This window comes from Brachyhypopomus gauderio, chromosome 7 (assembly GCF_052324685.1).
Source record: "Brachyhypopomus gauderio isolate BG-103 chromosome 7, BGAUD_0.2, whole genome shotgun sequence".
Classification (NCBI taxonomy): Eukaryota; Metazoa; Chordata; class Actinopteri; order Gymnotiformes; family Hypopomidae; genus Brachyhypopomus; species Brachyhypopomus gauderio.
The window spans coordinates 1398589-1423817 of NC_135217.1; the positions used below are offsets into that span (position 1 = coordinate 1398589).

At 40.9% G+C, this 25229-nt stretch overlaps 1 protein-coding gene and 1 pseudogene across 1 annotated transcript; both read right to left on the minus strand.

Moving 5' to 3' along the window:
* Positions 1-64: 64 nt before the first annotated feature.
* Positions 65-1494, minus strand: LOC143518314 (uncharacterized; annotated as a pseudogene).
* A 3434-nt stretch (positions 1495-4928) lies between these two features.
* LOC143518383 (uncharacterized) lies at positions 4929-19566 on the minus strand. Its single transcript, XM_077010839.1, has 3 exons — positions 19508-19566; positions 17090-18418; positions 4929-6539 (listed from the first exon to the last, which is right to left on the minus strand). The coding sequence occupies exons 1-3, from the start codon at positions 19536-19538 to the stop codon at positions 5239-5241; spliced, it is 2661 nt and encodes an 886-aa protein (XP_076866954.1). The 5' UTR covers positions 19539-19566; the 3' UTR covers positions 4929-5238.
* Positions 19567-25229: the final 5663 nt, after the last annotated feature.

Sequence of the window (25229 nt, forward strand, 5' to 3'; positions counted from 1 at the left end):
TCTTACACCTACACCATCTCCATCCCCCACAGGAACACATCTGATCACTCCTACAAATTCCCCCTCAGGGATGCCAAAATGTAGAAACATTCAGCGGCCCGAGAGTGAGTGTCTCTGTCATAGTGGAGCGAAGGGCAGTGATGTGCTTCCTGAAATACCAGAACTGGATCAGGGTGATGGCGAGTATTAAAGAACTGACCAGGACGCATCCCCGGAAAACCCAGTCCCACCAGGTATACATGTACTCCGCTGAAAGGGTTGAAGCACTGGTCAGGATTCTCACCGTCTCACTGGCGAGATGCACTTCCACTTGTGCTTGACAAAGATGATAGCTGGTTGTCTAAATCAGGCGCTGAACCAGCTGTACAGTGTCTGTTAGAGGTTTTGTGCTTTCCTCATAGAAAGTGTCTTCCCACCATGGAGAAACATCAGTGTCCATTGGTATCCTACCCAGAATGCTTAAAGGTCCCATTGTGAAGTCATCTCTCACCTCTAGACAGAACGAGTGATTGGCAGGGCACAGAAGACCCCCATAACTGAAAGATGTCATTTCACTAATCACACACCACTGGGTGTGTGACACTTGGACTGCATCAGAGTATCCATGCAACGAATGAACATTGATCAACTTAGTATCATTTGAAGAGACAGGTTGTAATGTATTGCATGTACAGATTACATAACTGGCTGTTTCATGGCAGCAAGAACGTGTAGTAAGCAACATTTCAGAACCCTTTACAGTCATATAACCAGTCACCTGATCCCATTACAGTCACCTGATCCCATTTGACCACCTGATCCCTGATAACCGTACCCAATGAACGTATAGTGGTGGAATCTGGAAACATTTCCTCAGGGTGAATAAAAGGATGAGTTGCATAAAAACCAATACAACCAGGGCACTCGTTTTCATTGTACATCATAATAGTTGTAAGAAGTTCAGCATAATAGATGGTTTTCATAGAAATTGATTTAAACCAATGATCAAGATCAAGCATTTCAATCAAATCAGCTAAGGCATGACGTGGTGATTTCTGGAATCGGAGATCCAATACCTCCTGCCTTGCTGCTGTAAACAGATCTTGAGCATAAGATCTGCATGCAATATCAAGCTCTAAGGTGTGTGTTTGGTTAAAAATCATATGACTAAGGTGTAATAAAGCTTGAGCTTCTGACTTTACTGCTTTAATAATATTATCTTCACCATTAGTCAGATGTTGAAAACCAGTTGCAAACTGATTGGTAAGCCAAGATGTATACTGTGATTGTTTGGAAATTTGGTATGTGTTTATTAGTGAATTACTACTACCAAATAATCCAGTGATGTCCGAGAATAGATCTCGCTTCATGCGTGCCTGTGAGTATGGAGTTTGGACAGCTAATCTGCTTTTGTAGTCATACACTAAATCTTCAATTTTATGTTTTAATGTAGGCTTTACAATGTGTCAGATAAGCTGAGAGGATATTTGAAATATTGTAACTAACATGAACCATAACAAAGTTTACATCGTGCAATAGAGTCTTATTAATGTTTCCTCTAATAAGACCAGCTAGAGGGACAGGGTATGTATTTGGACACTGTGTTGGTTTGTGGTAGCCGTATGTCGTTAGATTGAAACAATGTTTACGTGTCCATGTGCAATTTTCTGCACCTGTCTACAAATTTAGGTCAGCTTCACACCTACCAACACAATACATGCCTTCCCGACGTTTTGTCCAAACAAAAGGTTTGGGCGTAATAGAATAATCCTGTGGAGAAAAGAGATTAAAAAGATGGGATGTATACATGTTTTGTGTAGAATTGAGTGGTTCTATATGTGTGCACTCGTACATGGCAGGTTCAAGTTCTTTTGTGTTATAGCACCTCCGAGGATCTACTCCATTATTTCCTCGCTTGTATAATGTGCTTAAAAAACCTGCTTCTTGACCATCAATTGATTTTAGTTTTATCCATGTTGTAGAATTGGCTTGGCTTGGAACATGGATAATAAGGATAGAAAAACTAATTGTAGGAGGATGGGTGGAACCTAAATTACAGAAAATTTGAGTTATACAATTTGGTTCTGGTGCTACACCAGGAGGCCATGTAACTATTTGCTTGGGTAAAATTGTCAGTGAATTTGGTGTGAATGGCCCCTTGAAGTATTTCCATACCCATCTCCCACATTCGAGCATGTGGCTCAATTTGACTCACTGTCCTAGCTCAATGCAGGTTTCTTTGGTCACCGTCCTAGCATCAGGGATCCATGGAACTGCAGTAGTGAGTCTGTGAATGTGAGAATGAAAACAGAACAACATGCTCTACATTTACTCACTATGTTTGAATAACTTACATTGGGTCATATGGTACCACTTTAGTTTCTGCCTTGCTTTGACAGCTATACAGCTGTTGCAAACTCCTTTGACTTCATAAGGTCCATGCCAGCGTGGAGCAAATGCATTGTCTTTATCCAACAAAACTCTGATAAGGACCAAGTCTCCTTCTGAGAACTTGCTTTCTGTTGTCGGATTGAACAGAGCATCATTTGCTCTGTCTGACTGCTGCTGCTTCAGAGCTGCATGACCATTCAGAATCTTGAGTCTATCCTGTAATTGCAGCAAGACAGTTTGCTGAGGGGTATGCATTATTTGACCCAAATCAGCAGGTGACACCTCTGGATCAATGGGGAGCTTCATGACTCTTCCTGTCATAAGCTCATAAGGGCTGATACCTGTGGCCCTTAAAGGAACGGCTCGCAAGACAATTAACACTGTGGGCTTATCAGTCGGTGGAAGTGTAGGATCTGTTCATGAACATGAATAGGCAGCTCCCGTATCAACAAGCGCATTACATAACCGGCCTCCAAAGTTAGTTCTAATTTTGATACGATTACCACAGTGGATAACACTGCCTACAGAAACGGAGGCCACGCACCCTTATTGAGGACCGCTGTTTCTATCTGACCGGTTTTTGAGGTCAGATGTTATGAGCTTCGCTTATACAGCATCTAACTGCTGACTGATCAGTGCAAGCTGCTCTCTTAATGTCTGATATTCACCAGTAGGTCTAGCCTCTTGTCGTTCCTTTGGCTTATGTGCCCTTTTAAACTTCTGTATGTTTAGCTTGAAACAGTCCTCAATTAGGTGTCCTGCTTTGTTACAAAATTTGCAACGTTTCTCAGAAGTACTTGGTTTGCTAGCAACTCCACCCTCAGCTACCCACTGAACTGTTGCAAGAGGTCTCTTGTTTGTTTTCAAGTGACTCTCCATTCCCATAACCCACCTGACTATGGAGTCAAATGTGTTATCTGGAGGATTTGCTCCATGACTTAGTGCCTGCTGCACATGTGGACCTGTATTATTTTTAAGGAGTTGCAACAGGATTTCATTATCCTTAGTTGGCTCTTCAATTCCTGAATACTCCCTAAAAACTACCCAAAGTTACCTTTTAGAGCCAAAGCCCAGAAAGAAGAGACCCCACACCCACAAACCTCTCTTTTTATATCCCCCCAGCATCTCAAAGGGACAGCAGTCACAAAAACCAGGTTAACCAATGGGAATCAGGTTGCTGGTAAAGACATCAGAGTACATTTGCATACAGTGTGCATTCCATACAGGACTGCCACCTTTGGGGTGAAGTCTACAAACCTTCTCAGGGAGTGATGGAACTCTTACCCTGTTAGCATAACCTTTACCCAGTACACAACAAGCTGCAAAATGAGACTAAACATGCCACACAAACACACTGATATAACTAAAATACAAATGGTCAGTTTTATCACATTGCTATGGGAACCTCTTGAGGTAACCCACCATTTGTTGCCCCCCATGGTTTTATGGAGGAACACCAGATCCTGCATCCCCCACAGGAACACATCTGATCACTCCTACAAGGCCATGACTGACTACTTAGTATCTTGAGTTCAAGAAATAAAATATTGATTTATATTTTATTTTCTTTTTTAATACTTTGTCTTATTTCTGTTCAGTAGTATTTACTTAAAATTACTTACATTTTAAGTAATTTTAAGTAATTTACATTAACCACTACTTAGACACTGAGAAAATGACTTGTCACATATGGCCGCACCCTCCTCCCTTAGCTGTCACTCCGGGTTCCCTCGTGTCTGTGTTCCTTGCCCGTTCACCCCGCCCTGCTCGTTTGTCTCCGTGATTCCTATTTATTACCATGCCCCTGTGTCATTGTCATCACCTGTTCCTTGTTTCGGTTCTGTGTATATTAGCCCCTGAGTCTCCCTTGTCCTTCATCGGTTATTTTGGTTGTTTGGTTATCTTGGATGTTCTTGGTGAGTTCGTTGTACTCTCTGGTTTTGTTTGCTTTCCGCACGTTGATTCCTGTTCTCTGTGTATTCCCTGCCTAGTTAGTGTTTCCCTGTGTTCATCATGCCTGTCTATGTTTGTTATTCTGACTGCCCACCCGTTATGACTCGGACTGTTTCAGCGACAACGATGATGGTATGCCCTGTAATAAATCTCGCTTTTCTCAGCATTTGTGTCCGTCCCCTCGCTCCGCAGCGCAAGCTACGTTACATGACTTCTCTAAACTACTACTGGTATACTAAAGACATTCTGACTAGTAAGTAAAAGAGAACATGCTCATGAAATGTAGGCCATAATGTGGACACCACAAACAGCACACAAGAGCAAAAACAAAGACAGAAACATGGAGTTTCACACTACAAGCTGATTTTTTAAAGTCTGAAGTAAACAGCCTAGGCTACCGAATAAAACGCAGCAGGTTAAAAAAATCGGCCGCATTGGTTAAAACAAACTGCAACTCAGACTTGTGTTTTGCCTATATGTGTCTGCCTGGCCTGACTACAAACAGCAAGCTAACAAAATGGAAGAAAAGTGTTCAACAATAAAGTTTTTAAGTTGATCAGTTTAAAACATTTAATTTTCAATTTATTAAATTTAAAATTGTTAGTAAATTTCAATGTGTGCAAATATGAGTAATGCAATAAAACTTAAATATTTATGTACATTGAAATTAAACAGTTGAGTAGATATAAAATCCAGGTTTACAGTGAAGTATTGTGAAATATATACATACAAATATACAAATTAAGGAGTCTAGAAAAGTTTGTGACTAAGTCAATAATTATTTACATTTCTTAGTTCAAATGTACAACAATAATTTAAAAATAGGTATATGTATTCTGATTTTTCATAATGCACATCACACATTAAGAATCCATGTCCATTCTGTGTCAGCATCTGTATTCCTGTTCTCTCCTTTCATTGGTGGAACCAGTCTCTAACCTTCTGAATCAATCCCCTTTCTGCTGGTGGAACTGGTTTCTCTGAGCTGGTCTTCACACTTTTCTCATAAACCTCCTCAAGCACTGACTGAGTCTCTCTGAGCTCTGAGAGTCTCTGTCTCAAAGTCTTCAACTCTCTGTCCTTCTCCTCCATCTGCCTGTTAAAATCCACCTGCATCTTGGACTTTGAGACCAAAATGTTTCTCTGGAGTTCAGGCATGATGATCTTCATGAGGTTCCTCTTGGCCTCCACCCTGGCCTCTCCTTCATACCTCTCCATGATCTCCTCCATCTCCTGTCTGTGTCTCTCCTCCATTCCTCTTCTCTCCATCTCTCGTTTCTCTTTCAGTTTTTTCACCTTTTCTTCTGTTTCTATGCGTCGGTCTACCTCTCTGTCAAGGTCTCGTTTCAGTTCTCTCTTTATTTCTTCGTTCTTTTCTTCTTTCATCTTTCTCTCCAGTTCAGTTGTTCGATCATTAAGTTGTCTGATATCTCCTTCATGTCCTTGTATCACTCCCTCTATCTTTTTCAGAGAGTCTTGCATCTCCTTTTCCAGTTTCTCTTTTATTTCTCTTTCTTCATTTGCTTTTTTCTTTTCTCTTTCCTTCATGACTTTTCTCTCCATCTCTCTGATAACAGATTCTGTCTCCAGGTAAATCTCACTACTATATAATCTCTCTCTCCTTCCTTCCACCATCTTCTCTATCTTCTCCAGCAGGTCTGAGATCTGAGACCCATCCCTCCTTTCCTTAATGTTGAGACAGTGAAACCTGTTCCCACATTTCTCCACAAGTGTCTGGACCTCTTGGCTTCCTGACTGAATGAACTGTTCAGGATTTTGCTCTTTCTCAGCAACAGTGAAGAGGATCATGGTGTTCCTCCAACATCTCTCTCCAAACATTTCCTCCATTCTCTCCAGCATCCCTTTCTCCTCTCCTGCAGGCTGCTTCACTGGTATGACTAGGAGGAAGGCGTGGGGTCCTGGGGTAGACAGACGGACACAGAGTCCCACGTCCTGTCTCACCTCCTCCAGAGAGAGTTCAGGGCAGAACCAGTCAGGAGTGTCCACCACAGTCACCTTCCTCCCAGCCACCTCCCCCTGTCTGCTCTCACTCTGCTGGGGGAGTGTAGATGTAGCAGCCTGGCTCCTCTCCTCTCTGCCCAGGATGGTGTTTCCTGCTGCACTCTTCCCAGACCCAGTCCTCCCCAGCAGCACCAGTCTGAGTTCTGGTACTGGAACCAGCACTGGAGAGTCTGGACTGGAGGATTCTCCACCCACTGGAAAAGAACAAGAATGAGTCATTCAACTAAGAATATTTTACAGCACTTTGGTGATTGGTGCTGTTCAGAGAAATCCTTAAGCTACTATATGAGACTATTAATCACTTCCAGACTTTTTCTCCTCCAGACTGGTTCTTCTGATTGTGGAGTCTCTCCACTCACTAACATTCAGCAGCATCAATGCTGTATGTTGTTCACAGCCCAAAATTGTAATTGGTATGCACCCCACTTATTGTTGTTGTGCTGTTGTAATTGTCACGTGTCAATAAATGTTCTGTGTTTCTCACTGATCTCTCAGCTTCTCCTCACTCACACCATGACAGTCATCCAGTGACTTTACTCTTAGTATTAAACTTTATGTTTTATAAATTCTGAGATCAAATCCACTATCTAGAGTTCAGACTCTCTCCCCATCATGTCTCCTTATAGTTTACGCTGTAGTTTCACACATGAACTTGCCTCACACCTCAAGGTTCCACACGTTACACAATAACATGTGGAACCTTAACCCACTGTGCCATGCAGCATAGCAATACGAACTCCACTACCCAGAATCCCACTACCCAACTCCAAAAACAGTCCAAAAACATGGAGGTTAAGTAAATTGGCAGTCAACAAAAAAAAAATTCTCCCTGAGTGTGTGTCTGTGTCTCTATGTTCAATAAAAAGTAGTGTCTGTGTGCGTGTGTGTTCTTGTATGCCCAGTGGTGGATGGTGCTCTGCCACTAGAGTCTGTCCTCTCTCCCCTTCCTGCACCCCATTCAGTCCCCCAGGGGGCTGTGGCTTCCGGTAGAGAGTACGCTGTGCGCAATTGGCTGCCGCTTCTCGCCGGTGTGTGTGTGATTGATTGTCTGTGACTTGTAACTGTGTAAAGCGCCTTGGGAATCTGGAAAGGCGCTATATAAATCGAACATTCATTCATTCATTCATTCAGATCCTCCCGCCCTCATTATTAATTATCACCTGTTTCCTATTATCACTCTCTCACTCTCTCATAATACCAGCACAGGTTCTATGGCTCTTTGTGAAGTATTGAAGAATCCTAGTAAGTGTACTGGGCATTTTCTCATTATTCATGTATTTGCCTGCCTGTTTCCCCCATTTGATTTGCCCTTCAGATGTGGTTGTCTGTATTGTGGTTTGGACTCTGGACTGTATTTTTTTGATTCTGGATTACGTTTCTTGATATATAGATGTAACAGAATGGACTGTGTTCAGGGTGGGTGTAATGTCTGGGCTGGGACAATAGGGGAGCTGTGGTGCTGAATGACAGGAAGTGCCCAGTCTGAAATGATTGCTCCCCTTTAAAAGCAGGAAGTTGGAGGTGCTGGTGGGGTTTTTTTGGTCTCCTCTGTGCAGGGGGTAAGGTTGGTGGCGTACAGGTTTGTTTCTTTTGGAGTGTCTCTGTTAGGTGTGTGAGGTATTGTTTGTGGGTGTGTGGGTTGAGACTGTTTGACTGGTCTGGTTAACTTATCAGTGACTTGCTTGATCTCTGTGGTTGGTAGTGATGGCAAAACGAGGCTTCATGAACCAATGGGGCTTTCCATCTAAAAGGTTCACCAAAAGGTTCATTAGCCGAAGTCTCGTTGACTCGTTCTCCCTAGTGACACCTGCTGTGCAAAAGGATATATGACAGACTCAATTAATTCTGAGTCAGAGAAAACTGGAATGTCTGTGTATAAAATAAAATATTTTTGCCACGTCCCAATGAATATAAAAGTGTGTTTTTACATGGAAATATTATTATTTGAGTGATGTGATGTTGAACAAGTAAAATAAATACTTAAAATAAATGCTTGTGGAACTGGGAGTACAAGAGTGCTTATGGAACTGAAAGACAGGATACTGCAACAGATGGAACAAATATAAATAATACTTTATTTAAATTTTTATTTTTTTAAAGAAGCTTTTTAACAGTGTTGGGGTTGAGTCGATTCCTTTTCTTAGACGCCTTAGAAGTCTACCTAGCTTAGAACTAGCTTAAAGTCTATAATAATACGAATAATAAATAATAGCTGATCTAATCTATTTTATAACACTCTCACCTAAGTTTTTAACTAATATTCAGACTTCACATCAAATTATTACAACCTATATGACCGATCTAAAAATTGGATTAATCAATATTCGATCGCTCAACTCAAAAGCAGTTTTTATGAATGAACTTATAACAGACCAGAAAATTGATATTCTATGTCTAACTGAAACATGGATTCAATCTGGTGATTATTTAACTCTAAACAAAGCCACTGCTGTGGGACATAGTTATATACATAGACCGAGATTGTCAGGCAGACATCATCTATCGTGATTGTTTAGAAATTCATCAGAAGTACTTCGATATCTCAAACTCATTTGAGATGCAGTCTATTAATGTAATTAGTCCATCTGAAAATAAAAGTGCAGCAAATTTAGCAGTATGTAGTGACAAAATAATAATAGTAGGAGACTTTAACATACACTTTGATAATGCGGAGAATCCACTGACAAGGGCTTTTACCTCTGTATTGAACTCTGTCGGCATTAACACTAGGACTACCACCATTTTAATTCCAAACTTTTCTACCTGGTCTCCACCAGGGGGCAGTTCTGGGGACATTTGCATCCCATTAGGCCACCCTTTGTTATGTACATGCAGCCACTTATAGGTAGATGGGTGGGGGGGGGGGGGGGGGGGTGATGGTGTGAACCATCAGTTCATTGTTCTGCTGGATGTGTTCACTGACTCAGATAGAGAAGAAAAAACTCTGCAGTGGTCATTTGAGCTGTGTTTTTTCTGCCCTTCCCTTTTTATAATATAAATAATCTTTATTTCTATAGCACCTTTCATACATACATGCATGTGCTAAAAACTACTGAAAATAAGGTTTGTGGGTGTATGTGTGTAAGGCTGTGTGTGTGTGTGGGTGTATATGTGTTTGGGTGAATATAGATGTCCAATGTAGCAGCAGTTGGTGAACCATTGCTGTGTTTTTTTCTGCCCTTCCCTTTTTATAATAAAAATAATAATAATAATCTTTATTTCTATAGCACCTTTCATACATTCATGCAACTCAAAGTGCTAAAACTACTGAAAATAAGGTTAAAAAATTACATTTCTATCCTGTCCTGGATGGTCCACCTTTATGGCCCCCATTCTTTGTTATGCACATCACAGCCCAGCTGAACGCCATCCCATGAACGGAGAGCCAACTGCTTTTTCCAGAAGGAAAGTGACTAGTGGCTTGCAAAGTTTCCTCTGTTTCATCTCTTTGGAGATACTTCAGACCATACAGGAGTGGACTGTTCAGCATGCACGCCAGACACAGCAAGAGCAAGAAAACTGGTTCATGGCCATCCCTGAACTAATGGCGTTCATTGCAATCCTCATCCTGCGAGGGATTGTCCGCCTTCCAGCGGTGCATGACGCATGGTCTGCAAAACTGGGAGTGCCCTCCATCATGAAGATAATGTCGCAAAACCGCTTTCAGGACATCATGCGGCACCTACGCTTTGACGACAAGGACACACGCCATGAACGAGCTGCAACTGACTGGTTTGCTGCAATTTCTAATATTTGGAAATCTTTCGTTGGCAACTGCATCACTTCGTACCACCCAGGAAGGCATATCACCATAGATGAGCAACTTTTCCCATCCAAGACCCGTTGCTGTTTTCTTCAGTATATAGCCACAAAACCAGACAAGTTTGGGATAAAGTTCTGGGTGGCATGTGACCTGAAAACCAAGTACGTATCCAACATCATCCCATACCTTGGTAAAGACTCCAGTCGTCCCACAGGGGAAAGACTATCGGAAAATGTGGTGATGAAGCTCATGGAACCATTTATGGACAAAGGAAGAACTGTTACCACAGACAATTTTTTCACCTCACTGTCACTAGCAAAACGATTGCTGGGCCGGAAGACCACCCTCCTTGGCACAGTAAACAGGATTCGTCGTGAGCTTCCAGACTCTGCCAAAAAGACTTTGGTCCGTGAGGAATTCAGCACACAGGTGTTTTCAACCTCTGGTGCCACACTGACCGTTTACGCACCCAAACGTAGAAAGACTGTCTGCATCCTCAGTACCATGCACAGTACGGTGGAGACTGGGAACACAAAAAAAAGCCAAACACAATCACTGACTACAACTCCCTAAAATGTGGTGTGGATATAATGGACCAGATGTACGAAAGTACACTGTGCGTTGCGGAACACGGCGTTGGCCAGTCGCTGTGTTTTGTAATCTGATTGACATTGCAGCACTGAATGCCTATGTGCTTTTTCAAGCATGCACTGGGGTAAAGGAGAGACGGTCGGAGTTTTTGGTGAACCTTACTGAAGAGCTTGCACAGGCTCATGTGGCAGCCAAGGAGGTGGCCAAGGAAAAGGCTCAGCAGCAGCAACCACCCACACCTGACACAGGGAAAAGGGCATGGTGCCAGGTCAAGTGTTATTGCAAAAGTAACCGTGCCACTAATCGTTGTGTGTCTTGTGATAGGTTCACATGTGGCAAGTGCAGAAAGGAGATGATGTGGCAATGCCAGGTGTGTGCAGAATATTCATATGTGTATTTATATATACACCTATATACCAATAAAGCTAACTTAAATATAAATTTCTGGCAATGTTGACTTTTTTTGGGGGTGGGGGGTGGCTTCACCAATTCACCTTCACCTTGTTCCAGAGGACCATTTCTTCTGGACCTGCATATTCCCACCTCCACCCCTCCCCATACAAACACACAAACAGTACTCCTACATTTAGAATCAATGTAATGGCCGCATTTTCATAACACTGGTATGGCTGAACAGGCTACTCTCTGTGTGGTGATGGTGGTGGTACAGAATTGTTTTCTGATCCTTACATAAAAATAAAGTTGTCCTCCAAAGAAGGTGTGGGGGGTGGAGGTAGGCCAAAAAAAAGAGAGTAGGGAGAAAAGAAAAGTAAATTTTCTATTTTTGTTTGCCAGTTATGGCTGTTGTGTTTTTGAAAGAGACACACTGCAAAAAGTACCATCTTGATAAGTTAAAATTGCTCAAGAATATTATTCTATTTCAAGTAGCTGAGGGTTTTTTGTATAAATTTATGTAAAAATATCTTTACATATACCTATTGACAGTTTTAACTACTTAAAATAAGGTTAAAAAATCAGAGCCATTTTGAATAATCAATATGCCACTATAATTCAAATATTATGTTTGTGTCAATTTCACATTATTTTAACCTTCCACAAATCAAATCTCAAACATGGTCCTGAGTTGAGCAGACTTCTGCCAAGAGAGGTTGCAGTCTCATGAGGCAGCCAAAGGTGTGTATTGAAAGGTGTGTCAACAGCAACCACCCACAGCTGACACACGCCTCATTTACATAACACTGGAGGTAAGAAGGGCTTATCACACCTGCCAAGAGACCAAGAGTCTAGTTGGGACACTGTCGAAAGCAGGCGGCTTGGTAGTTCTAGTGGGGTACTGTCGAAAGCAGGCGGCTTGGTAGTTCTAGTAGGACCTACACATTATCGAAATCATACCCTAGATCTAATCTTAACGCTGGGTATCGATGTAGATAATATAAATATACTTCCGCAAACCCTAGCAATCTCCGATCACTATTTAGTCCAATTTGAGATTCATCTTAAGATAAATACCCGCCCGTCTCCTCGGCAGTGTATAAAGCGCTCGATAATTTCATCAACAGCAACACAGTTTATTGAAACCCTCCCTGACTTAACTGCTTTAGCCCACTCGCCATCCGATCCAGAAGAGTTAGATAGTCTAACCGACTGCTTAGAGAATACCTGCAGATCAGCTCTAGATATAGTAGCTCCACTAAAATATAAAAAAGCTAGATCCAAAAAGCTCGCCCCGTGGTACACTGACCAAACTAGAAACTTAAAACAAATAGCACGTAAATTAGAGCGGAAATGGCGAGCCACTAAATTGGAAGTATTCCATTGTGCCTGGAAGGATAGCATTATTGACTACAAATGGGCACTCACTAAAGCACGCTCAGCATACTTAGCCTCACTGATAGAGAAAAATAAAAACAACCCTAGATTTCTTTTTAATACTATTTCTAAACTTACAAAAAATCAAGCAAGCACAGAACCTCAGATTCCAGTAAACCTCACTAGTAATGTATTTATAGATTTCTTTGATAATAAAATAGAGAATATTAGAAAAACTATAAAACCTTTTATTAGCAATACAACTGGTATGTCATCTGGTTTGGTTGATATTGATTTAAATTACATACCGGGAGAAAAACTTGATGCTTTTCATCCACTCCCACAATCAGAATTAGAGAAAATAATTTCTTCCTTAAATTGTACTACCTGCACACTAGACTCCGTTCCCTCAAAGTTATTAAAAGAGGTATTACCAGCTGTAACTGAACCTCTTCTAACTATAGTTAACTCTTCCATTACAATAGGTCACATGCCCAAATCATGTAAATTAGCAATTATTAAACCTCTAATCAAGAAACCAAATCTTGATCCGACTGTGCTATCTAATTATAGACCCATTTTAAACACATCATTTATATCTAAGATCATAGAAAAAGCTTTTGTCCAGCAATTATGCCTATATCTGCATAGGAATAACATATTTGAAAAGTTCCAATCTGGTTTTAGGCCCCATCACAGTACTGAAACAGCATTAGTTAAAGTAACAAATTATCTCCTCCTTGCTTCAGATCAAGGCTATGTATCACTGTTAGTGCTTCCTAATCTTAGTGCAGCATTCGACACAATTGATCATAGGATCTTGCTAGAAAGGTGAAAACGCTGGGTTGGAGTCTCTGGCACAGCCCTTTCATGGTTTTATTCTTACTTAACAAATCGCTATCAGTTTGTAGAGCTCAATAATATTCCATCCAAACATACAATAGTTAAATATGGGGTCCCGCAAGGCTCCATCTTAGGACCACTATTATTTACATTATATATGCTACCATTGGGCACAGTTATAAACAAACATGGTGTCAATTTTCACTGCTATGCAGATGACACTCAACTTTACATATCAGCCAAACCTGATGACAAACTCAGTTTAGGAAAAATTGAGGCCTGTGTAAAAGATATTAAATGCTGGATGTGTCTAAAGTTCCTTTAACTAAATGAGGACAAAACAGAAGTTCTCCTTGTGGGCCCTAAGGCCGCAAGACAAAAAATTCCAAATTTAATGCATAATCTTGCAGACTATCCCATTACACCTGGCACAGTAGCCAAAAACCTAGGCGTCATACTCAACTCCGACCTATCATTTGATAAATACATAGATAATACTACTAGGATAGCATTTCTACATCTCCGCAACATTGCCAAATTAAGAAATGCATTATCACAGGATGATGCAGAAAAACTGGTGCACGCCTTTGTTAGCTCTAGATTAGACTACTGCAATTCACTACTGTCAGGATGTTCAAATAGGAATCTAAATAAACTTCAAATAGTTCAAAATGCTGCAGCCAGAGTTCTGACCAGAACTAGAAAAATTCAGCATATTAGACCAGTCCTATCAGCCCTGCCCAGTTAAATTTCGTATTGATTTTAAAATTCTATTATTAACATATAAAGCACTACACGGGCTTGCTCCTGAATACCTCCAGGAACTTATTTCCTACTATGAACCCCCACGTCAACTAAGATCACAGGGTGCTGGTCTTTTATTAGTTCCACAAATTAATAAGGTAACAGCAGGGAGAAGAGCCTTTTCTTATAAGGCCCCCCAGCTTTGGAACAACCTTCCAAAATACATATGGGACTCTGACACAGTCACAATCTTTAAGTCTAGGTTGAAAACCCACCTATTTGGTTTAGCGTTTGATAATTAACATCCCCACCTTAGATCAAGGTACAGATCCAGGGGTTCATAGACGAAAGGTTTTATGGTTGACTGGAGTGCTGGTGCTGTCGTCCTGTCACTGCTCGTGGTCACTCAAGTTTGTTGACAGTGCAGTGGATGGATGCCATTGTCTCAGAATGCCCCCAAGCCTATGTTACCTTCTGGTTCTGCCTTTTTAGCTAGGCTGTAATAGTTTAACTTAATGCCGGAGTTGCTGCCACACTCCAGAAATGTGTTTAATTTCATGTGTCCTGTATATGTCCTCATACAGAGCTAATTTTCCCTGTTTTATTTTCTCCACATGGCTGCCTACCTGCTCGAGGAAAAATGAGATGAGGAGAGACAAGCGATTTATCCAGTGCCAGCCACCTACTACCAGAGGAGGATGGGTTCCCCTCCTGAGTCTTGGTTCCTCTCAAGGTTTCTTCCTCATGCAAAAAACTAGGGAGTTTTTCCTTGCCACTGTTGCCCTTGGCTTGCTCACTGGGGGCTAGGACTCGGCACTTGTAAAGCTGCTTTGTGACAACAACTGTTGTAAAAAGGGCTATATAAATAAAAATTGATTGATTGATTGATATAACAGAACTTTAACCACTAACTCTAACTAATTAACCAATGCACACCTCTCACAACACCAACTCAAAACCCACAAAGGGCCGCAAGTCTCAAACTAGAGTCCTGCACCGGGTCGGGTACGGGTACAGGCAAATAGATGCTGAAACGAGTGGGTTTTACACATACCGCAATTTAACGGGTGGGTATGCGGGCGGGTAAGTTAAATACGGGCCACCTAAGGACGAATCGTTCGATGTTCTTTTGTGGTGGAAAGAACAACAAGACGATTTCCCCAACCTGGCAACAACTGCCCAAAGTGTCCTCTCAATCCCCGCATCCAGCGCTGGGAGTGAGAGATTTTTCCTCCGCTGGTTTTGTGATCCAAGAGCGTAGAACGCAGCTCAAACGTGGGACTGTGGACGATATACTGTTCCTGCACAGTAACCTAGGATAGATTTGTGATTTTGCGATTTTATTTAGTTGTTATACTGGCATTTGTTCCCTCTCGTTTTGCATTGTGCTTAGCGCAGGCAGTAGTTTGGATTTTGCAATGTGTGTTTGATGTATGTTTTTAGATAGTGTTTTAAAGCTAATAAAGGTAATTCTATTTAATTACTGGGGTTCAAGCTTGTGCATTGGGGCCACTGGCTGGGATGAGGAGTCTAGCTGTTCACCACAGGCTTAGTCCAGGTTTTGTAGAGGTTTACTTCTGATGAGCTGTAATAGTTTTAACCCTTTTCACACCAAATGGTTGGGTGGTTTTGTAGTGGGCTTTGTAGCTAGGGTGTATGATTGCTGTGCTCCCTGTTTGTAGTGTTGCCCCTGTAGGTGAGCAGCTACCCCTCCAATCCTCCCATGTCTGATGTTATTTGCTTTAATAAACCCTCAAGTACATTTGATCTGTCTTGTTGCTCTTCTGTGGTGTTGACAACTTACTGGTGTCCAAACCTGGTGTTACATATACGGCTCTCTCTCTTTTTTCCCTTCCTACCCAAAACCTGTTACTAAACTTCTTCCTGTTTCTACATACGTCTGTGCTTCCTGTCGTGTCCCTCCCATCACACACTGTTACCCAACACTGTCCATGTCATCTGATCTGTCTCCTCCCATCACACACTGTTACCCAACACTGTCCATGTCCTCTGTTCTGACCCCCCCCATCACCCGGGGACGTAACACATAAAGCCTGGTTTATACTTTTGCGAGTGACCGTAGCGCCCACCTCGCGCGAGCGGTGTAGGCGTTTATACTTTCGCGAACGTCACGAGCGTCACTGCAGTGTTCTCCGAAACGATAGGTGGCAATAGATGGCAGTGTAGAATAAAAAACCTCTGCAAAACTGGTGAAAGAACATTTTTACCTGACCAGAGACCGTATATATACACCAGGCATCAAACGTAAATATGGCTTTGCAATGTTGTCCGAAACGATATGTGGTAGTATAAAGAAACACACCTCAAAAAAAGGGGAATGAACATTTACCTGACGCATTTTGATGTTGCTTTGTGTTTCAGGTTTGAAAAGTGCTGGAATTTAGGCTAAAGTACATTAAAATGTTGAAATTGTAACTACTTCGTTTCACAACAACTAGCTGTCTGACTGAACAGTTCTCTTGTATTACGTTAACAAATACGAGCCTCTTGTAATTCCAGGATGAAACATGAGTGAACGTGAAGACGTTAAGATTGGGCGTTTTGAAAATAAACAACCATTAAATAATGTGATAAAAAAGCGAATTATTTCGAATCATTTCGAGTATATGTATTAATATTTAACTTAATTATGTTTATTGTGCTGGAAAATATTGAAATGGACCTTGAAAGTGCCATACAAGTGCTTTAATTCCACCTTGTAAAGGTGTATGAACCCTGCAAACATGACTTTGTCCATCGCGCTGAAGCGCAGCGCGCGCGAAGTTTCAAAATCGAGAGGTGCACGACCTCGCGCAGTGATAGCGCGCGAGGCCCTCGCGCATGGGCGGAGCCACAGAGTTAACGTCATTTTCGCTGCGCGGACCCTCGCGCCGCTCGCGACGCGTCAAGTATAAACCAGGCTTAATACAGTGTAATTCTACACCTGGATCAACATTATATTACTTTTACCATTTAGTAGTACTGCCCTTTGGAAAATACTTTTTTCATTTTCTTTAGAATGAAAAGACTCACTTGCTGGAGGATCCAACTCTTTACTGTTTCTTTTCCTGACTGGGACTGGTGGGTCTGGGTTTGTCTTCTCCTGCAGCTGTCTGCTTCTCTCCTCTAGAATTCTGTATTTCTCCTCTAGAAGTCTGTCTTTCTCCTCATCCTGCTTGTCTTTCTCTTCAAGCTGTTTGTTCTTTTTTGCCAGTTCAGTTTTCTGTTGTTCCAGTAGGATCATCATCTCCTGGTGTTGGCTGCTCTTGTCCTGTAGGTGCTTTCCCAGTATCTCCAGTTGGTTTTTACTGGTTTCTCCCTCTCTGACTGTGTTCTCCAGTAGTGTCTCTCTCTCACTCAGCACTTTGCTCATATTCTCCAGTTGTGAGTGTTTCCCCTCCAGCTCTCTCTGATTATCCTCTAATGTCCTTCTTCTTTGTCTAAGTTCATCTTTAATCTCCCTGCTCTGTGTCTCCTTCTCTTCTATTGTCTTGTCCTGCAGCTGAAGGGTTTCTGAATTTTCTTTCAGAAGTCTCTCTTTCTCCTGCAGTTCTTTCTCCAGTGATTCTACCTTTTTTTTACTGGTTTCTACCTCATTCACTGTGGTCTCCAGTAGTCTCTCTCTCTCACCCAGCAGACTGGTCATATTCTCCAGTTGTGAGTCTTTCTGTGTGAGTTGATGCAGTGCATCAGCAAATCTTTCATTAGTTTCCTGTAACAGTGCATCTCTCTGAGAAGCAGATCTGATGGTCTCTAAATGTTCTTTTATAACCACGTCTTTCTCTTCCAGCTCCATGTCTTTATCTTTCAGCTGTTCCTTCATCTCACTTATTTCTTTGTCTTTCTCCACAAGTCTTTGCTTCATTTCTCGCAGTTGTTTTCTGTAATTCTCCTCTAATTTCTCTGTTTGTCTCAGTTCATCTTTAATCTCTCTGAGCTGTGTCTCATTCTCTTCTATTGTCTTGTCCTTCATCTGAAGTGTATTTGTCTTTTCTTTCAGAAGTCTCTCTTTCTCCTGTAGTTCCTTTCCCAGTGTCTCCAGTTGGTGTTTACTGGTTTCCACCTCTTTTGCTGTGTTCTTCAGTAGTCCCTCTTTCTCCTTGACCAGTTCATCCCTCTCATTTATTATTTTATTTTGGTTCTCTATTGTCTTTAAATGTCCCTCTAATTCAGTGTCTTTTTGTCTGAGTTGGTTGTTTTTCTCTTCTACAGTTTTATTTCTCTCCTCTAGTTGTGAGTGTTTCTCCTCCAGTTCTCTCCTATTCTCCACTAAGGTCCTTCTTCTTTGACTCAGTACATCTTTAATCTCTCTGAACTGTGTCTCCTTCTCTTCCTGTGTCTTGTTCTGCAGCTGAAGGTACACTGTGATAAAAAATAGAAAAATATCAATTCATCTGTATGTTAATTTTTAAAACATAACATATCAAATCGGTAGTTTTGAAATTTTTAACTAAGAACAAAACTTGCACCTGTGAAAAGCCATGCATTTAGTATAAATCGAGTATATGTACACATATGTCCACATGCATGACTGAAGAACATGCATGACTCCCTACATCTTTACTGATCAGCAGTATCCACTGAATCTCCTGTTACTGAACAGGTCTCACCACTGTGAAGACTGTAAAACACTGGTGTCCAGGTAAAGATCCTCCCACCCCTCCCTCACTTGGGGATTATGTCTGGATTACCCAGATCAAGGCTGCAGTGTGAACCCTAATCCCCCTGTGAGTAAATCTCTGAGCTCACGACACTGTTCCCTCCAGTGGTGGAGATGTGGAGATGTTCTCTGACTCTTTCTACCTTAACAAACTCTGAGGACCAAAGCCAAGAACATTAGTAAGAACACAGGAAGATCTCTCACACAAATAGACAATTATATTTTCTCTTCTTTCATTAATAAACCTGCCACACATCACATGGACACCACTGGTTTGACTGGGGTTTATACATGGACACCACTGGTTCCACTGGGGTTTATTGTTCTTTATGTATAGAGAAGTGCACACACACCAACAAAATATCTATGCACAGCAAACCAAAATGAAAACTTTATTTATATTAACAAGTGTAATATTAACATTTATGGCTGGTATAAATAAAAATAAAAACTGTAAATCTAAGAGCTGTTTATTTCACAGTACAGCATGAGTCCTCCCTTCATCTCTGTAAATTACAACTGAACGTTTGAATGACGATTTACCTGCTAAGCTTCAGCTTACCTCGTGTTAGCGAACTAGCTGCTAATGTGAAATTCAACAACCCTTTTATACTTGTACTTATATTAGTCTCATAGTGTTACACTTGTTGTGGTCTGTGTATCTAAGCGTGTATTTTGTCCTTGTCTGTTATTTGTACTGTGTGGTGTAGCTGCCCCCCCCCCCCCCAACATGTGGTTATAACTCATATAATAAAATCATATTGTACAAAAGTTCTTATTTTTCTACTCACCAGTCAGCAGAGCAGATTCCTCCATTTTCATTCTCTCCTCTTCTGTCCATCTTCTGTCTCTCTGTGGAAGTGAATTAAACAGAGTGAAGGATCCATGATGTCATAATAATAATAATAATAATAATCTTTATTTGTATAGCACCTTTCATACATACATGTAACTCAAAGTGCTTTACAGTATAAATAAAAGAAACATTAAAAGGAGATAAGACAAAGACAAAAAGAAAATGTTAAAAGAAATTAAAGATAAAAATATTAAAATAACATAAAAAGTAAAAAGTGAACTAAGATAATAAAAAGTAAATTAAATAAGATAAAACTATTAAGATAAGAGTTTCTTAACTAAAAGCGGATCTAAACAGGAATGTTTTGAGACTGCTCTTAAAACTATGCAGGGATGAAATGCCTCTGAGCTCTTCAGGAAGAGAATTCCAGAGCTTTGGGCCATAGTGGCTAAAAGCACCCTCGCCAATCTTTAATCGGCTTTTAGGAATCACCAGTAGATTACTGTTTGAAGACCTGAGAGACCTGACTGGAACATATCTAACAATCATTTCACTTAGGTAAAGAGGGGCAAGACCATGAAGACATTTAAAAACCATGACTAGAACCTTAAAATCTATTCTAAAGCTGACAGGTAACCAGTGCAGTGAGTGGAGTGCAGGTGTAATATGATCTCTCTTTCTCCTGCGGGTCAGAACCCTTGCAGCCGCGTTCTGAACTCGCTGTAGGTGCGAAATAGAGCTCTTTGGAAGAGCAGATAGAACAGCGTTACAATAATCTAGCCTTGATGTGATAAATGCATGGACAAGTTTTTCACTGTCAGCAGGAGAGAGCATATCTCGGACCTTAGCGATGTTTCGAAGATGAAAGTAAGCTGTCTTGCATGTAGTCATGATGTGTGATTTGAAGCTGAGCTCATTATCAAAGGTGACGCCCAGGTTCTTAACACATTGTCTGGCTTTCAGATTCATTTGATTTAAATAAGTCTGGACATCATTCCTTTGTGAATCACTGCCAAGAACAAGAACCTCTGTCTTCTGTTTATTTAATTGCAGAAAATTGTCAGACATCCATGTCTGTATATCATCTATGCAGTCAAACAGTGAGCAAATTGATTTTAGGGCTTTAGGTTCTAGCGAAATATAAAGTTGAGTGTCATCTGCATATTGATGATAACTAATGCCATGTTTATTAATGATGTGTGGAAACGGAAGCATATATAGGTTGAATAGTAACGGCCCAAGAATTGATCCTTGGGGGACTCCACAAGTTATTTTTTGACGTGTGGAGGAAGAGGTACCTAATGCTACATAGTAATCACGCCCAGTTAGGTACGATCTAAACCAGTCTAAGACTAAGCCACTAAGGCCTACCCAGCTCTGTAGTCGATCAAGAAGTATTTCATGATCAACGGTGTCAAAAGCGGCACTTAAATCTAGCAGAAAAAGGACTGAGAGTTTGCCTGCATCCTTATTCAATCTCAAGTCATTTACTACCTTAACTAGGGCTGTTTCAGTGCTGTGGAGAGCTCTGAAACCAGATTGAAGTGTGTCATTTATTTGATTTACATACTGTGTGTTATATGAAGGACCAGTGTGGATTATTGAGAGTTGATATTATTAAGAGTGCAGACCCTGCTGACTGTAGCTGCTGTAAACTGATACTGTGTTTGGTAGCACACAGTCAGAATACAGTCAGCTGAGGAACACAGTACAGTACAGACTGATCAGATTTACAATGAGTGATATTAATAATAATATTATTATTAATATTATTATTAATATTATTATTATTATTATTATTATTATTATTATTATTATTAAGTTAAACTTATATAGTGCCTTTACAAATCCAAAGGTCACTTTACAAATACAAAGCAAATTAAACAGAGCCCGAAGGAGGTGCAGGGGAAAAATGAAGGGAAAAAAGATGAGTTTTCAATAAAATTTTAAACTGAGGGAGAGAAAAAGTAGAGTGAAGAGAGGAGGGTAGAGAGTTCTTGAGCAAAGGAATTAATTACATCAATATGTAATTAATTATTACATATTAAACCTGTAATAAATCTCACAGTTCTGTGGTAATGTAGGTGTATTAAACCTGTAATAAATCACACAGTTATGTGGTAATGTGGGTGTATTAAACCTGAAATAAATTACACAGCTCTGTGGTAATGTGGGTGTATTAAACCTGTAATAAATCACACAGCTCTGTGGTAATGTGGGTGTATTAAACCTGTAATAAATCACACAGCTCTGTGGTAATGTGGGTGTATTAAACCTGTAATAAATCACACAGCTCTGTGGTAATGTGGGTGTATTAAACCTGTAATAAATCACACAGCTCTGTGGTAATGTGGGTGTATTAAACCTGTAATAAATCACACAGCTCTGTGGTAATGTGGGTGCATTAACCTGCAGAAGCGCCCCCTAGTGGGCCCGCCGGCGGGCCCAGCTCCTTTAGGGCCTTATAAAACATATTAAACATTAATGAATCTCCGAATAAAAGTGATAAATTCAAAACTTCCTATCCCATCTACATGCCTACCGAGTTTTAGACGTCTACTTGCAGCCGATCGCGAGATATCCAGCTTTGAAGTTGGTGACAAAAGTGCACCTCGCGAGGAGGTCTCCCGACATATCCGTTTAAAAAACATATTTATGATGTGAGATGTCTTAATGTTTTGTCACCTAAAATCGTTTACTAATAAGGCTTTAATTTAAGGTCTTAACATCGTAGATCCGTTGAGGATAAATACCTTTAAAAGCTTGCTCACCTCACTGCAAAATTTCGCGTAATCCACTTCCTGGATGAGACGCACCGGCAAATCTGCCCCCTAAGCGTCACCGAAGCATTCTTAACGCTGATTTGACCTCTTATTACAAAGCTGAAGGGGTTCTGCTTTGATTTGAGTGGTTTTTATTGGTCAGAAGTGGTGGAGTGACTTTGAATGACAGGTTTTACAACCTCTCCCCGGCGAGGTGCGAAGGGGAGGGGGGGTGGGGGGATTCCATCGGCTCTACAGACACGAGTGAACGAGTGAATAGTTTTAGGGAACGAGTGAATAGTTTTAAAATCCTAGGCACAACAATAGAATCTTCCCTGAAATGGGACCAAAATCTTAATTGTATTATCAAAAAAGCTCACCAGAGACTCTTCTTCTTGCGTCAGCTAAGGAAGTTTGGGGTGGCCCGTGAGGGGATGTTGCAGTTTTACCATGCAGTTATTGAAAGTGTTCTGACCTTTTCTATCACTGTCTGGTATGGCAACTCCACGGTCCAGCAGAGGATGCAGGTAGACAAGGTAGTTTGCACAGCCTCAAAAATCATTGGCTGCAAACTTCCCTGCATCTCTAGCATTTACAAAACACGCATCTGTCGGAAAGCACTGAAAATACTACATGATCGATCACATCCAGCTAACTCCTTCTTTAGCGTCCTCCCATCAGGTAGGAGGTTGAGAGCCATAACATCTAAAACATCACGTTTTGAAACAAATCCCTAGCAACTAGCACAAGTTGCATGGCAATAAAGTATTGAATCTTGAATCTTGAATTCTGGCGCCTTAGAAGTGATTGAAAGCTGTTCTAACCAATGGTAGACTTCCTTCCGAAGCTAACCAGCCCTCATTTGCCATGATTGGTGGGTTATTTCTTATATAAGGCCCTTCGAAAAGCGCGCAGTCATTTCCAATGTGGGTCCGCTAGCATAGCAACATAAGCTAACCTTTGCTAACCTAAGCTAAGCACCACCAGAACATACTGTTCGGCGAAACTGAAGCAGTCGTGGATCATTTTGTTCGTTTTTATTCTGATTGTGGATACTTTTGAACATCACAGAAAATAAAATGATTACTTTTTATGGAATATACGAGCAATTTTCGGAATTTTCGCCAACCCGGAAGTGGGAATGAACACCGGCTACGACGCGATTCTACGTACTCGTGAGTAAAAATGGATAATTTTTCATAAGCGCTGTAGTGGAGACAGCTAAACGCCATTTCACTGTGACACCCAAAATGGAATCCTTTCCCACTGAACTGAGAAACTGACTCATATCTCTTTGGTTGCATGTAAATTTAAAGACTGATTCTTTACACATTCACAATGGTGCTTATGTCCCCTAGCGTAGAACTCTGACTTTATGATCTCCTGAGCTTGGGAGAGAGGCCATCTAACATCAACCTTCTTTGGAGGACATTGGGACCACAGTCAGGAAGAGCAATAAAACTCTAAATTCCAACCTTATCTGATTGCCCACAGTTTAAACCCGTTATAAGTCCTGTGTTAAAATCCAGAGCTGAAGATACAAATATTTCAGAGATCTCTGTAACTCCAAATCTGAACTGTACATGGAATTGGGATTCTGCCTACAGGAACCAGCTCGGCGAATGCAGAGACACCAAACTTGACTACCTTCCATACAAGGAAAGATTAATTATTCTTGAAACCAGTATTCAGCTTTCCAGCCTTTAAGGACAAAGGACCACATGACCATGTGCCTAAATGTGAACACTGCCATGTGGTTGATATAGAGACACAACTTATGATCTTTCATGTATTCAGTATTAAATGATCTTATTAGAATACCGGTTATTGTATAAACACACCACATTGATGCATAACCATGTATTAATTTGCGTATCAGTAGTTAAGATATACCTGTTCTTGTAGTCTTAAATTGTATAATGAATGCAGGCATGCATACATATATTGCTGTGTGTTCTACTGTTTAGACATGCATGCTCATTAATTCTGTGTTAGTCATAGAGACCTATGTACTCACATATTCTTGTGTTGCATCATTTTAGATATAACATCACACTTGTATTCCGATGTGATATTAATTTAGATTCATATATAACCAAGTATCAACATCTAATGTGCGATATTAGGCATACACATATCTATGTATTAGTTTGTATGTTACTCATTGAATGTAATCATTCTCATGTGTGCGTATGTGACCTCACATTTATGCCTGTCTGTGCATTATGTGTCATTTATTGTCCAAAAGTGGAAATTAAGAATGGCTCAATGTGTAGACTAATAGAATCAAATAAATTCTTGTTTAAGCAGAGTATGTAAGTCAATTTATTTAGGAATTCCCTTTTGTCTTCATATTGTGTTAATCTGTCTTCTTTGGTTAAGTCATTAACTAGACCTGGAAAGACGGGCACCCCTCGCTCCTCTCTCTCTCTCTCTCTCTCTCTCTCTCTCTCTCTCTCTCTCTCTCTTCCCCCTTGTCTGGGCAAAGGTCATGAATATTCATTAATAAAGGCCAATGGTCAATGGCCTGATGAACATGAAAGCACCTTACAATTACGCCCCTAAAACTTGTTTTAAAAGCCCTTGCTCGAAGTGAAACAATGAGCTTGGCAGCCTGGTAATTTGGGAAGACTTGGAGAACTTCGCCAGACTCGCCGAGACTCAAAGACTCGAACACGCCAAACCATTGCGACTGTTCGCTGGACTCACGCCGAACACCGCAGTGTCCAGAAGAGCGATGCCAAGAAACCGCAACTAACGCTCTCACCGAGTCCAACAGAAGATTCTTCTTTATTTTATTTTCTTTATTCTACGTTTCGTCGTCAAAAGTACTTTTATTTCGTCTAGTCGTTCAAGTCAAGCTCATCTTCTTTCTCAGTCAAGTCATCCGCACAAGTTTGTCTGCGCACTCCAGCTGCGACTGTGACGTCACCGCTAAGTCTCCACGACTCGAGC

What these genes read in the sequence shown, in the direction of transcription:
- LOC143518383 (XM_077010839.1), bottom strand. Translation starts at nt 19,538, where the DNA reads ATGAAAATGGAGGAATCTGCTCTGCTGACTG. An exon ending in GGAATCTGCTCTGCTGACTG is followed by an intron (nt 18,419 to 19,507) that starts GTGAGTAGAAAA and finishes TTTTTATCACAG; the next exon opens with TGTACCTTCAGCTGCAGAAC. An exon ending in AGAGTTGGATCCTCCAGCAA is followed by an intron (nt 6,540 to 17,089) that starts GTGAGTCTTTTC and finishes GTTCTTTTCCAG; the next exon opens with TGGGTGGAGAATCCTCCAGT.